We start from the raw sequence: 13,922 nt of genomic DNA, 5'->3' as shown, positions 1-13,922 counted from the left end.
TAGCCTTCAACATTTTCTGCTTGCTCCTTACTAACTTTGCTTGACTTAGTGAATCCCTAAATTCTCCTCAATTCATTAGTGGCAGGTGCCTCTGAGCAGGGGTGGTGGGCGGGTAGGGGGATGAAAAAATATGTAAAATAAACGTACCTCTGCCGCCATCACCACATGCCTTTCTTCCTTCCCCTCCTCTCAGCACTGGAAGAACCCAGTCTCCCAGACCCTTCCAGCCAACTACCATGCTGCATAAGCAGCGTTGTGATTGGTCTGAGTGGCCTGTTTGGCCCCTCAGGCAGTGCCTTGGCATTTTCTCCACCGGGTTCTGTTGCACATCCAAGTGCACATGACTGTTTGGCCGGCCCAGGAGGGCCAGCCAAACAGTTATGCGCTCTTAGGGAGTGCAAACCAATACTCACTCTGCTCTGGCAAGCTCAGCCCCGCCCTGGATCCAAGTCCCGCATGGAAAAAGAAAATGATAATAACATTGTAGGAAGGTGGCTACCTGACTATGGTTACCCCAGATTTTTTGCCTGTGTTTAGCTGGTTTTTTTTTACTTAGTTGACCTGGTTCCCTGCTAATCAGGGCCCCAGGCCATCTGCTCTCTCTGTAAAATGGATTCCATGTACCCTAGGTACATACCCCAATTGGAAATGGACCCCTTGTCAGCCCCTGTATAATGCACTATAGGTGCCCAGGGCATAGGGGCCACCAAGGCCTACCAGGGGCTGCAGCATATCTTTTGCCACCCCTGGCTGGTTCTTAAATTGACACAACTGGCTGATCACTCAGCTGGGGTGAGGTGGTGTAATCACCCCTTGCTTAGATGTAGTATACCTATATCTAAACCTATATCTGGACACATATTAACCTGTGAGCCACTCCTATGGAAGGCCTCATCAATCCTGGAGGCAGAGTGCGTGGTTTCATGTGAGATGGAGCTCTAGCATGAGCTGAGCCTGTCTGCAGCTGTCGGGAACAACTCCCTAAGCTGTTTCAGGATAATGCCATACCATATACTCTTAAGTGCCTTATAATCCTCGCGGTTATATAGCAACTTTGGTTTGGCTTTATCAAAACATGTCGTGTAAGGTGTCATACGATTTGGAATACCATCCCCTCGCCAGTTCTGGCGACGGGGATGGCATTCCACCCCTCTAGAGGGGTAAGACATGTTCCTTTACTAAATGCGGTTAATTTCTCCAAAGACCTTAAGATCCACAAAATGGATGCCTCTGCCACAGACAAATGTCTGGACCCCTGCAGTTGACCGAAACTCAGCAGATGGGGCCTGGACAAAGGGTTTCCTGTCACAGGAGGGTGTCACCACCCTCCAGACAGGAGATAGTGGATTGTAGCAGGGAGGTTTGAAAGAAACCAGACACTGCCTGGGGCGCACAAGGCTGCCCCTTGCATAATCCGGCCAAACCGGTTCTGGGGCACTCCAGCCCTCGTGCCAGGGCGGCCTGGATCAAAGGAAAGGGGTGTATCCACCCCCTTCCTGGGTCCCACCCATAGGGAGGGACCTAGCAGGTAATCACGCCCCCCAGATTGGAATAAGAGTGGGAGCAGTGCCAATGCACATCAGATTTCCTGGAAGAAACATTTGAAACGCAATTCTGGACCCTTCGCCCTCCATCTCATCGTGGAAGCCCGAAGAATCTCCCTTGTGGTCAAGGAGTGACCACCCTGCAGCAGCAGGCACCATCCAGCCCTCGACGTCTACTTAGTTGCAGTTCCCGCCGGAACTCGAGCGACTGAGATCGACGAGATCAAGCTTGCCTGCCTTCCAACAGCCCTATCCACAGTCCCTGCAGAGCTGAGACCCGTGGAGGCGACCGGAAGCGTGGGGCACGCCATCTTGAATTGACCACGAGACGCTGACCGTGCAGCCCACGAGTGACCCTCGAAGCTGTGCACCGGGGTTTGAGAAGCCCCCACCCTGAGCTGCTCCTGAGCCGAAGTTCAGCCCTCCACACTCGACGAGTGCTGCGTGGGGCCCTTTGGCTCTATTTGGCTCAACGCGTTGGCCCGGTCACTTGCCAGCTGGCTAGTGGTCCCTGTGCCGACGAACTACCTAAGAAGACTCGTGAATCTGGTTGCTCCAGATCCACACCAGCTCCCCTGAAAAGGAGCCCCGACTCTGACCTTCCTGGTCCGAGTGAGAAGCAATCTTCCGATCCCGCGTGGATTGCTCTTGCCAAGGCTTGTTTGCTCCAAACTTGAAGCCGACTGCACCGACGGTGAGAGCCTGCGTGGGACAGATCGTGACCTGCTCCTGGACGTCGCAGATGCCCCAGAGCCCACGTGACAGCGGAGAGAAGCTCCTCGACGACCACCTGATTGCGCCCGACATTGCCTGGTTCCGTCCTGGTTCCACCCTGGTCACTGCTGAGTGACCCAGACTCTGTCCCCTCTGCTTTCAGGTACTCTACAACTTGAGTCCACCCTTGGACTCCACCGGACACTTCATCTTTAACCCGCCTGCAGCCCTTTCAGCTTCAAGCCCCAAGAGCCTGCGTGTCAAAACCCGACGCCACTTCGACCCTGTGCACCCACTTCCTGTGGGTGAGGTAACTTTGCTCCGCCGGTGTTCCCACACTGGTGCACACCTCTAGGGTCTGTGTGTTAAGTTTTGTTCCTCTAGGTTCAGCGGAAGTGTCCTTAAACTTTAACTCTATGACTTTTACGCACCATTGGTTAACATTGGTGCATGCGTGCGCTTTCCGCACATCTCCCGAATCCCGAGGGCCATTCCCGACTTCAGCATTGCTTGTCCTGACTGCTCCCAGCGATTCCCTAGGCCCTAGGCCTAACCACTGTTCGAGTGGCCTCTCTTATACCACTTGTTTAGTATATGGTTTGAGTGGCCACCCGCCCTCATCCATAATTGTGCAACTTGTATGTTTAAACAGTGCTTTTGATTTAACGCTTGTGCCCCTTTATTCATAAAGAATACTGGGGATTGTTTTTAGTAATAAACACATATAGTTTTATAATATATACTTGTGTGGTGTCCTTTCATTTGGTATTATAGGATTGTATGTGGTAAAACAGCTCGCTTAACACGACCTCTTAAGTTAAGCCTTTAGGCTGCTTAGTCCATGCTACCCCTAGGATAGCTTGTCTAATAAGGTTGACTTACAACCAGACACCATAAGGGATTGTTTGGTCAGGTAGTAGGTGGTTCCAGAATTGGAAACATCCCCTACCAGGCCAACTTCTCACAAACATCTTGTTATTATTCTTTTATTTTACCTTAGTGGAGAAGTCACCACTGCGAATCAATAGTCTTATTCTGCGCTTATTTCTATGCTTGTGGTTTTGTATAGTTTCTAATCTTATTCTACTGATTTTTCAGGTCTATAATGACTATATGTCTAACATGTTTCAGAGTACATCAAGTTAGTGAGTCTTCAGATTCCATCCAGATTATTAAAGTTGGTGCTGTGATCTAAGGCCAGCCCAATGATGCCTGCCTTCGTCCCGCTCTGCTGTTACTCTATTCGGTAAAATACTGAGACTAAAATAATAGAAGCTGCAGCCTTGTGGGACCATGATGTTGATTATTCTGGATGCACAGCTGTAAATTCTGCAGTGCAGCTAGGACCCATCTGTAGCTTAGCCGGTGAGTTATGGGCCCTAGAGCAAGGAAGCCAATGGGCTTCCACCCTGCTCTTTAAATGATAATTTGCAGCAATAAAGAGGGTTAACGAGCCCCTCAGGGCTCGGTCGCATTGTAACTGCGCCTGTGGCATCAGTGAAGCTACACCCCTGGGACACATTTCACAAGACACCCTTCCAAGGAACTAAATTCATTAACCTTTTTCTTCAGCCGCTAATTTACCTCGTGCTTCACCTTCAGTCAGCCTGGTCAGCTTTACACAAACTGATTTTCATTTTTCATAAAAGAGGGATTGTCTTATCAAAGAACATCAAATGCCAGAACGCTATGGAAATCAGGACTTGAAATTCAAATAAGGATCCCTGAACCCCATTTACTCCTGCGATGCATATGCAACAGATAAGCAGAGACTACTGCTCTGAAATCTTTAGTCAGGTTAAGATTTAAGCACCATGCTTTATTAAAAGAATGAAAAAGATGGATCATGGTGTTGACACTGACCACAACAGATAATATAAGGTCTGGAAGCAAAAACAAAAATGTGATTGGTCACAGTGGCACTGTACTCTCTGCATCCTCTCTCTACATTTTTTTATTAAATTTGTCAGGACTATAGTTATGCTGTTTCAATGTGGCAAGGTGTGTGCTAATATACGAAGTGTGAGAGCTACAGTACAGTGTTGTTGGGTGCTTCCTTGAAATGAAGGAAAAGACTGCTTCTCCTGCCCATCTTCATCACAAAACAAGCATCTGCAATGCAATAGGTCATGCATTTACACGAGTCTGAGCTATTGGCGTTGTAAACGACAATGCCTTTTAATTATGTTTTGGTTTTTAAAACATAAATAAAAGGCATTTTCATTTACAATGCCAATCGCTTAAACTCTGGCAAATGCGACACCTATTGCATTCCAAATGCTTGAAGGCATCGCTGAGTTGTCCTCTTCTGTATTCCATGTCCCCTGAAGAGCTCCCCATTTGCTACGAGTTAAAAAAAAAAGCTAGTGGTCACAACTGTGCGCGAGAGCTCCTCCTGCCCTACTGCTGTTAGAGAAACTCATTAAAGAAAATAGTGCTTACAGAATAAAGAAGAGTACTGTGTAACACCCAAAGTAAAAGGGCAAGTCCTCATGGGAGGTTACAAATGAAGACAAGGCAGTATTAAGGAGGGACTAACAGGCCTAATGATGAATCAGAAGCCAGCATTTAAGAAGGACAATGACACAAGCCAATGACAAATAAGGGCGAAGAGTGGGCGGGGTTTCAAGTATATACTCCAATATAGCATGGCGTGCAGAGCAGCGCATGCGCTGCCCAGGCTTGACCTAAAACCATAAACAGGGTTCTTACATAACACAGGTGGTCTTTCTTCAGACATTATTTATGATCATCCTGATTACTGTTAAATGCCAATTTATATGTACATATTCGGTTCTATTTTCTCTTATTTCAATGTCATATCTCATAAAAAGTTATGTTGCACAAAGCAGAGTGCACAGTTGTAAAAGCTTTCACCAACAAAATGTCAGCTTCACAATAGTTTTGCTTTTAAGAATGTCAATCAATGTCTCTCTATTCAGTGACTAAAGGAAGGGATGTAATTTGGCAAGAGGCATGGATGGTTATTTTCATTGGCCTGTGAAGATCCTCTTTATAATTACTGCAGATCTCTGATGCCCAAATATATGCAGCATGTTCATTCTTACAAGTGAAGTAGCCACCTCCTTAACTTAGCTAACTCTGCATTTTCTCATTCATTGAAACACCCACTTTACTACTTTATGGCTACAAAATACACAAGAATATTAGAGAATGAATGGGCTTAGGTCCTTATTCATAGGACCACCATACTCGTGGTGGCGGTCTGACCACTGGCACCACTACAGATCTGTTTGCTGTATTTCGGTCAGACCATTGCCTCCACCAGTATCCAGGATCCTGAGGAACTGGCGCAGAAGAAAGGGGCAGGATTTTGCTGGTGGTGCCGCTGCATCACCGCCGAGCATATTCTAAGTTGCATTTCCACAGTCCATTTCATGGCGGTGAGCCCACTATGAAAAAGGTGGGGGAGATGCAACTAAGGGGCCCCAACAGGGCCCTCTGCTGCATCTACACCTAGGGGTGCATGCGGGGGCTCACATGTTGTGCCTCCCCTGGAACTGCACCCCCGTTCATGCACGATGTGGCATGCCAACACAGAGCATGCCACATCGTGCAGGAAAGTGCTCCTATGAGACTAACACAGCCACCTCCTTTAGACCGCCGAAACACCGCACACCCTAAATTCAACTCAGAATATTGCAGGCTGACGTACCGCAGGCTTGGCGGTCCTCCTGCCAGCTCAGTTGTGGTGGTAATGCAGGAAGACCACCAAACTCTCAATAAGGCCCTCAAACTTTTGCAAATTACATTTTCAACAACAACAATTACACATGAAACAATATAGGACTTGTGTGAATTAAAAACACAGGAAATGCATACTGTTGTTTTGTCAAGATGATCCTGTAAGGAGTCTATGAGAAGGTCCCCTACTGGCTTCCATCCACTTCGCACCAACTCAGCCTCTTTTATATCCGTATCCAGCTCATCCATTGCTCCTTGAAGGTCCTTTAGCTTTTCCAGTGCTTTGTCAACTTGTTTCTGCCAACTGTTTGCCTGTAAGTTCAGGGTCTCCCATTTTTCTTTCACCTCTGAAGACTGCTTGCGCATGGCCCTCGCAATCTTCTGAGCTTTTTCTTCTGCTGTCAACTCTGTGGAAATACCAAATGCAACATACACTTTCAAAACTATAACAATTTAATTAGGCCAAGTCAAAAATATTGTAGCTCACTAAGCTACAATCAATGGGTTAATACATAACCTTTCTAAATTCTCCATACAGAGTGAACATCTTTTCAACATGTTACATCTACGGTACCAGAGACACCACTTAAGTGGAATAAGGATTTTAAAGTCAGGTAATAGAGAGGCACAGAGACTTAAACTTCATTAGATATGTTACACAAATATAAGGGATTAAAGGTAAACCTAAATTCACATATGGCTTTTAATTACAGCTTTGCCTGTTCTTTTCCCAGGACAAGTAGTAGTTGATCATGGGTATTGGTGTAACACTAGAGAAGAATATAGACAGTCCATGTAGCTAAATGAATTCCTCCAACAGAAGCACCTCATCAAGTAATTTCTTCATGGGGGTTTGTTCTCCTCAAAGTCTCACCATCCCTATAGATTAGGCATCAGAATCAGGAGATCAGACCAGAAGAATTAGGTAAAGAATGAACCAGGAGACTGGGTTCCTTGGATGGCTCTCCGAAGAGCATGGGGTGGTGCAGTCAGACTCTACTTCAACCTCATCATGCTTCCGAAAGTGATAGTCAGAGCATATATAGAAATCACCCCAGCACGCAGACATCAGTTTACCATACACACTTACGCTCACTTAGACACAGATTGCAAACCATGAAGTGTGCAGAGTCTAACATGTGACCCTATATAAACACACAACTCCACTTCACAGAAAGGGAAGGAGGGCGGGCACTGAGAAATCTGTGGTTAGATAAAGTATCCACCAGAAAGAGTGTTAACAAAGGAAATTTCTTCTGCTGGATACTTTGAGCCACAAGTTTCTGACCTTCTGAGTAGATCCTAAAAAAGTACATCCCACGGTGGAGGGTCTGAGGAGTGGACTTTACACCAGGAAATCCTAAAGCGCAGAATGGCCCTTTTTGCAATTCAAGGTAGTAATGACTAGTAAAGGTGTGGACTGATGTCATGCCCATTCTGGCAGATGTCCAGCACTAGATCCTCCAGGATAAGGCAATAATGGAAGAATTAGCTCTAGTTGAATGAGCTTGAAGGCCCGCAGGAGACTTCTTCTTAGTCAAGGTGTCAGTCCCCGTTCAGGAGGCCATGGGGCAGGAAGGGGTCACTGGGCCACAACCATAGGGGCTTGAGGCCTTTTACCACTGCTGTCCCGGGGTCTTCCTACTATGGCTCTGCAAACTGGGTAAAGCACAACTCTTTTTGCGCTTGACTCTCAGTGGTAGCGAGGTGATCACAGGCGTTTCAGGTAGGTTAGTGTGAGAGTTGTTCAGGCCCAAGAATCAAATCTACCATCCGAAACAGTGCAATATGATCAATGTCCAGCCCAGTACTTCACTTTGTAGAAAATACAAGTACTTTATTACACAAAAAACATAGAATTCTACAACATAGTCAATAATGCACAAGTACCCAGATACGAGTCTTTGCGCTCTTGTGGCTTCCGCTTAATAGTCCTCAACCAACACCTTGTAGGTCCCCTGGTCTCTGGTCTCTGTCCCCACTGGCCTGTATTAGAGGTAGATTGGTGGGTTCAGTTTGAACTCCCCCACTGACTCCCAATCTAGTCTTAGCACTCAGGACTGTCAGGCAAAGGTCCATTTAGTGTGCTTTGAACAACTGAGCGGTGCACAACAATGCAGGCTGCTTTGTGGCACTACAGAATATAGTCCTGTGCCACCTGGAGACTCCTGAAGTGTGAAAGGGTGCAAAAAAAACAAGAACTGACAGCATGGGTGTGCTTTTGAAGGGCTCCTTGTCGTTAGTTTAAGAGGGAGGGCGAGGTCACTGCAGACTCCAATGGCATTATCAGAGATCAGGAGCAACTGCAGGAATGGTTTTCGGATGGGGGAATTCAAAAGGTGAGGCATCCAGGGTTTGAAGCATCCATAAGTATCCCCACACCTAATTCTTAGGATTACAGGTTGAATACCGGGGATGAATCCATAAATCCCTGTGTCTTACTTATGGGTGGTAATAAAAAGCCCAAACCCACAGACAGTTTTCACTTGTTTTTAGGAGATCCCTTCTACAGGTGGTACAGGATAGGTGGGTGGAGGGTGGCAGATTAGGTGAAAGGGAAGTATTTGCTGCTCTCCTCTCCCCTGAGGTGTAGTTAGAGTGTGTGCAAGGGCTAAAACTGCCTGTAGTTCTGCTGAGAAGTCCAGGTCTGGTGTGTACAGTCTTGGAATTAGGGGATTACAACTTAATTGACTAGCTTATTACAGGCCTGGGATCATCAAGAAAAATAGAAACTAGGGATACCTCTCTGGCCCACTCGACAAGAGGGCCTTAGCGTCCATCACCCATCCATTTTCTTAAGAGTCAATAGCCTTCACAACATCCCACTACCAGAGAATACTTAGTTTTGTTGTCCTGCTGTACTTCAAAATTTCTTATTTTGTTCTTCCAAAAGAAACAATTGGAGCTGGTACTCAGCATGACCAACCAAACTGATAATTATAATAATAATAATAATCCACATTTGTAAAGCGCACAATCACCCGTAAGGGGGCCGTCGGGAAGATTAAGCGAGCTATTGCCCAGAGTCACATGGTGCTGGGCTAATCTGCCGCTGGTTCCGGGGATCGAACCGTGATCCCCAGATTCCAGAGTCAGTCGCCCTAGCCGCGGCGCCACACCTCTTCCCTGACAGACTCAAATCCGACAACACCAGTCCTTCTGGTTAGGTATGGCATAGAAACTTGCATACATAGTACTTTAGTACTCTCAGTAGCACTGCAGTAATGGAAAATTCAACACAAACTGTTAAAATCCAACAGTAACATGGTATGGACCTAGTAGAGTGTTGCACTCACTAGCACATGCATTAACAAACACAGTATTGATTATAAATCCCATTTCAACCCACACCAAGCCGAAATACCAACAGCTGCAAGAGAAGGACGCCGAAAAACACAGTGACTGCATGTGTTTTTCGAACAATGTATAATAACCTGAAAACTTCATCATGAACAGCAAGATGATTTTCCACATCTCCACTAAAACTTAATGCAGAGTGCAAATGAAAGCTGTTAGACCAATGTAGCAAAGTGCGAGATGCCAATTGACGGAGGAACTGCTTTGCGGATTGCGGGAATAAAATAAATCGTGCCTCTGATTGCCTGAATCAGTTTTAAGTAATTGGAAAAACTCATCTCTCGCTCGGCTCAATCAACTCATCTGCCGAAATCCCCCTCACCTTCCCATTTGAGCAGTCACTAGTCTAAAACAAATTTTCCAGCTCGCAACTTCCATGGGTTTTTGCATATCTTTGATGAAAAGTTAATGACATGCTATTGGTTGTATACTATTGAATGTAAATGATTTCATGTACCACTAAGAATCTCTTCACTATGTAAACAAAGCTGGTGCCCTGCCTACAGCTCCCTCACCCCGCCCCCTTGTTCAACCAAGAAAGAGACTTTCAAGTGCTACCAATTAGCCAAGGGAGCATAGAAAGGATGTCTGTGTATGTGTACAGCAAGAAACTGGAGGTGTGGTTGACGTTCTTTTGATCAATAGAACCACATTGGTCCGACAGAGGCAAATCACGGATCACTGCAAAAGTGTTCCGGCACTAATAATGCTAAGGTTTCCGCCTCTTATTCCAAATATCAATTAGGTGATCATTTACAACCTTGAGGCCAGCTTTATTGCGAAACTACAATGCTTTTCATAAGCTGCAGCAATCAAGAGTCTGCTACCAGGAGACTATAATTCTCCATATTGGGCTTGCAGCTAGTATAATATATTCATATTTGAGGCAAAAACAGAGTGACGGGTGAAGGGGCTCATTTGTGTGAAGAAAAGGCAGCAGGTCTTGGATATGTCAAGCACAGGAGAAGCTTGAAGACTGACTTTTTAAATTTGTTTACCTTTATACATACTTTCTGTACTGTACAGGCGGTAGGTAATTTATTAGAGTATATCCTGGTAATGTACGCTAGTAGGACACTAACATGGAGAATCCCATCATGTTACTGTAATCTGGTTTCAATTTGCATTCATAAGAGCGAACAGGTGTCTGCTTTCCCAGTGAGTAGAAAATATAGCTGAATTTACTCTATCACAGCTCCTGGTTTATACTGCTACATAATCCAAATCGTGGTGGACATAACCTAAAGTCATTAACATTCCTCTTGAGCGCCGCTTGGTGGATCCAGCTATTTCAGCACTATAGTCACTGCTCACCCGTACTCAAAAATCTGTCCTCCAATCCAGGTACGGTGTTAGTGGGGTACATGCTCAGTCAAGTCAGTTGAGCATTATGGCCCTCAAATTGTTGAGACAACTGTATCGAGCAGTGGGCTCCAACCACTTCAGACGCGCAGCTCTGATTGTGTCTCGATCAAGCACTAAGGAGGCTCTGCATGAGCATGGCTTGTTCGATGTACCAACACTAGATAAATGAGAGAATAGGAGTAGAGACCGTATTCCAAGATATCCTTCTCCGACCGATTACTGAAATGCACAGGTGTATCAGAAACTCTGTGTCTTGTCTAAATACCAGGAAGAAGCTAGTTTTCTCCAGTGGTGGCCAATTGAACACACTTGCAGCCTACCATGAAAAATCTGGCTTCAACTCCATTGTCTTCACTTTTGGAGATATGTCACCCCATGAACGATAATCAGGGTGTGTTCCTGACTTTCCATTAATGTTACTCCGGGAAAAAGAGCATATGCAAGGTTTTCTAAAAACTAATTTTTGCTCACTTTCCTTCAATCCTTTATACAAGGGGTGGTAGGGCAGATCAACACATAAACAAACACAACATCTGCCTTCAGTGGTGCCATGTTATTTACTCAATTAGTTTATGACCACGGCAAGGGATTTTATAGGACATGTTTTAAGTACCTAGTTTGTCTCCCTTGTAGACGGATCAAATATGATCCCTTAAAGCCCAATTTATTTTTACACAGTGTGGCTGCCAGCAACTAACAAAATTCGAATGGTAATTTTGTAGTTTGCTCAGCCATCAATACTATTACTTCTTGCAGTAATGTTCTCTTGAATAGCTGAACTCTGATCATCGTGGTGCAAGTAGTTCCAAAGCAGGGCATTTGTGGCACAAGTTTCATCTGGATGGTTACCTAATCATAAAGTGAATGCCTAATGGGGTTAATAAAAGTAGTTTAAAGATCACTACATCACGTGTTGACTGTATCCTTGCCTCTGACCTAGTACAATGCTACGTTGCCTCTCATATTGGTTCTCACTCTACAAATATCACACACATACGTATATACCGTGGTCTCTGCTGCGACAAATCTAATTATGCAAAAGAGGTCAGTTTGGCAAACACCTTGCACAATGAACTTCAACACTAAGAACATTCCAAGATATATTTAACAGTACCACCATGAGGGTGGTTACAAATTAAATGAGGTACAGAGAGTGATTATTTCTACATTTTCATGTAGCTAAATTTAATCAGAGATCAGGTCTGTCCCAACACTTTGTACCTAATTTTCCCTGTCCTTAGATCATTTAATTTCAGATATTGTAGAGTGCACTATACTTGAAGGTGTCTAAGCGCTTTGGGCGGCAGTACGTAGCAGTCTTAGTAATGCAGAGGATGACCAAGGGGTCTGGGAAGAAAACAGAGATGTTTTCAGAAGTTTTTTAAAAATTGAAAAGGAGTCAAGCACAGACATGTGGGGGGAGAGGGTGTTCCATAATTTGGCAGCGGCCACAGAGATAGGGTGACCGCCCAATCTGGTCTTCCAAAATCTGGGAATTTGTGACTTTTTATGGAAGGAAGATCTTAGTAGCCTGCTAGGAGTGTACCAACGAAAGAGTGAGTTAAGTTGAGTGGGTCGTTTCTGGTGTAGGGCTAAGAACGCCATACAGAGAGCTTTAAAAGTAACCTTTTTTTTTAATGAGCCAGTGAAGGGAGAAAATCCCATCCTTGACCAAAAGATGTTTGGGAATGTTAAGGACCGGGCGGGCTGCTGCATTATGGGCACTTTGGAGCTTTTTGAGGCAAGAGGTTTGATGTTAAATTATAAAGAATTGCAGTAATCCATTCACTTTGTAGCAAGTTCCACAGTCTAGTCAGAGCCACATTCATTATACAAACTGTTCCTCGTATGAGTTATGTTGGTTTGCAGTTACAATGTTGAAAGAGCGCCTTGCAGCTCTCACCCGGCAAAACATCAGAGTGCATTAATCTGTGCACACCATAAACTGGCAATGAATGACAAATAATCCACAGACAGCAGATTAAAGAACAAAAACAGCCTCTACCATCTTTGCATGTGAAACACAAACGGGGAGGCCGTATTACCCTCACAGAACATGGGCATATGGCACAACACTACTGCAAATAAAGGGGTTCTCGGTGGGGATAAATTCACAAGTTCTTTGGTCAACAATAATACCATCCTATAGGACAGGCAGTGTGATTCCAGTAAGAATACTACTTTAGATTGTAAGCCATCTTTGTATGAACAGTAGCCAAGACTGCATCATATCTATAGATATCTTTACCTCGATGGTGAGCTATAAAACTACATATTTCCATCTCTACCCCCACCTGCGCTGACAACAGCACATTATAAGGAGCCACAACTGCTCTCTAGTGAACATGGCACCCAAGACTGATCCAAATGAATTAAAATTGACAAGCATATGCCATAAAAATGATTTTCCCCATCCGACATTGTGTTCTTTTTTGGGTATTTCACCAGCATATTTCTTAAAACTGGAATGACGGACACAGAGGTTACAGTAGCCATATAACATCGTAGATATCAGAAGATAATTTATGATGATACAGGTTTTCAGAACGTAAACAGGATATTAATAGTGCAGCTCTGATCGCATCTATCTGTTGGGGTGTGCGATAACGGAGGGCAGTGTGTGACTAGAAATTATGATGTAGTAGGAAACAGTGTAATCCTGGTTAAACCAAAATAAATGTAAAGGTGTAGAGGGCAGGGGTAAGTGGTGTGTACTGCAAAGTGACTTGGGCTGATGGGGAGGGGCATTCGGGAGTAAGACAGAAGAACGTACAAGCATCTGAGTATGATAATGTGATGGGTACATGAAAGAGCTATGTGATGGATATTAGCAACAAGAAAATGCTAATTGTTATTTACCCGGTCAAAGTTTGGAACAAACAAAATAAAAAATAAAAAATAAAGATTTTTTGAGGTAGCGGACAAGTAAATAATGTAAAGAGAGCTCAGGTAGTGCAGATAAAGAGGGAGTAATAATGAATGGAAAGAGAGGTATCCGGCCAACAGGAGTCTCTATCATATAGCCACGCTCTTCCTGACAAACGAACATGTCTTCAGCTCTAGGTCTTGGTCTGGTGAAGTCTCCCCATCCCATTCTGTTTCCGCATCAATCCATCAGATGTTGGTCCTCTCGCAATCTCTTACCAAAAAGAAGCCACCATGCCCTCTGTGATTTCTGTTTTGCTTTTACAGAAATGTGCACGAAGACCCATAAAGCCGATCATTCAGCCGGATGCC

General features: G+C 44.8%; 1 protein-coding gene across 2 annotated transcripts in view; it reads right to left on the bottom strand.

Moving 5' to 3' along the window:
* UTRN (utrophin) overlaps window positions 1–13,922 on the bottom strand; it is a 1,532,463-nt gene that overhangs the window by 353,959 nt on the left and 1,164,582 nt on the right. For both annotated transcript variants that reach the window (XM_078648677.1, XM_078648678.1), the window contains one exon: window positions 6,102–6,370. In XM_078648677.1, the coding sequence (XP_078504803.1) occupies window positions 6,102–6,370 (269 nt within the window). The remainder of the gene's footprint in view (window positions 1–6,101; window positions 6,371–13,922) is intronic.

The sequence above is a fragment of the Lissotriton helveticus genome, chromosome 6 (assembly GCF_964261635.1).
Source record: "Lissotriton helveticus chromosome 6, aLisHel1.1, whole genome shotgun sequence".
NCBI classification, from domain to species: Eukaryota; Metazoa; Chordata; class Amphibia; order Caudata; family Salamandridae; genus Lissotriton; species Lissotriton helveticus.
This window is presented reverse-complemented; position numbering and strand designations above follow the sequence as displayed.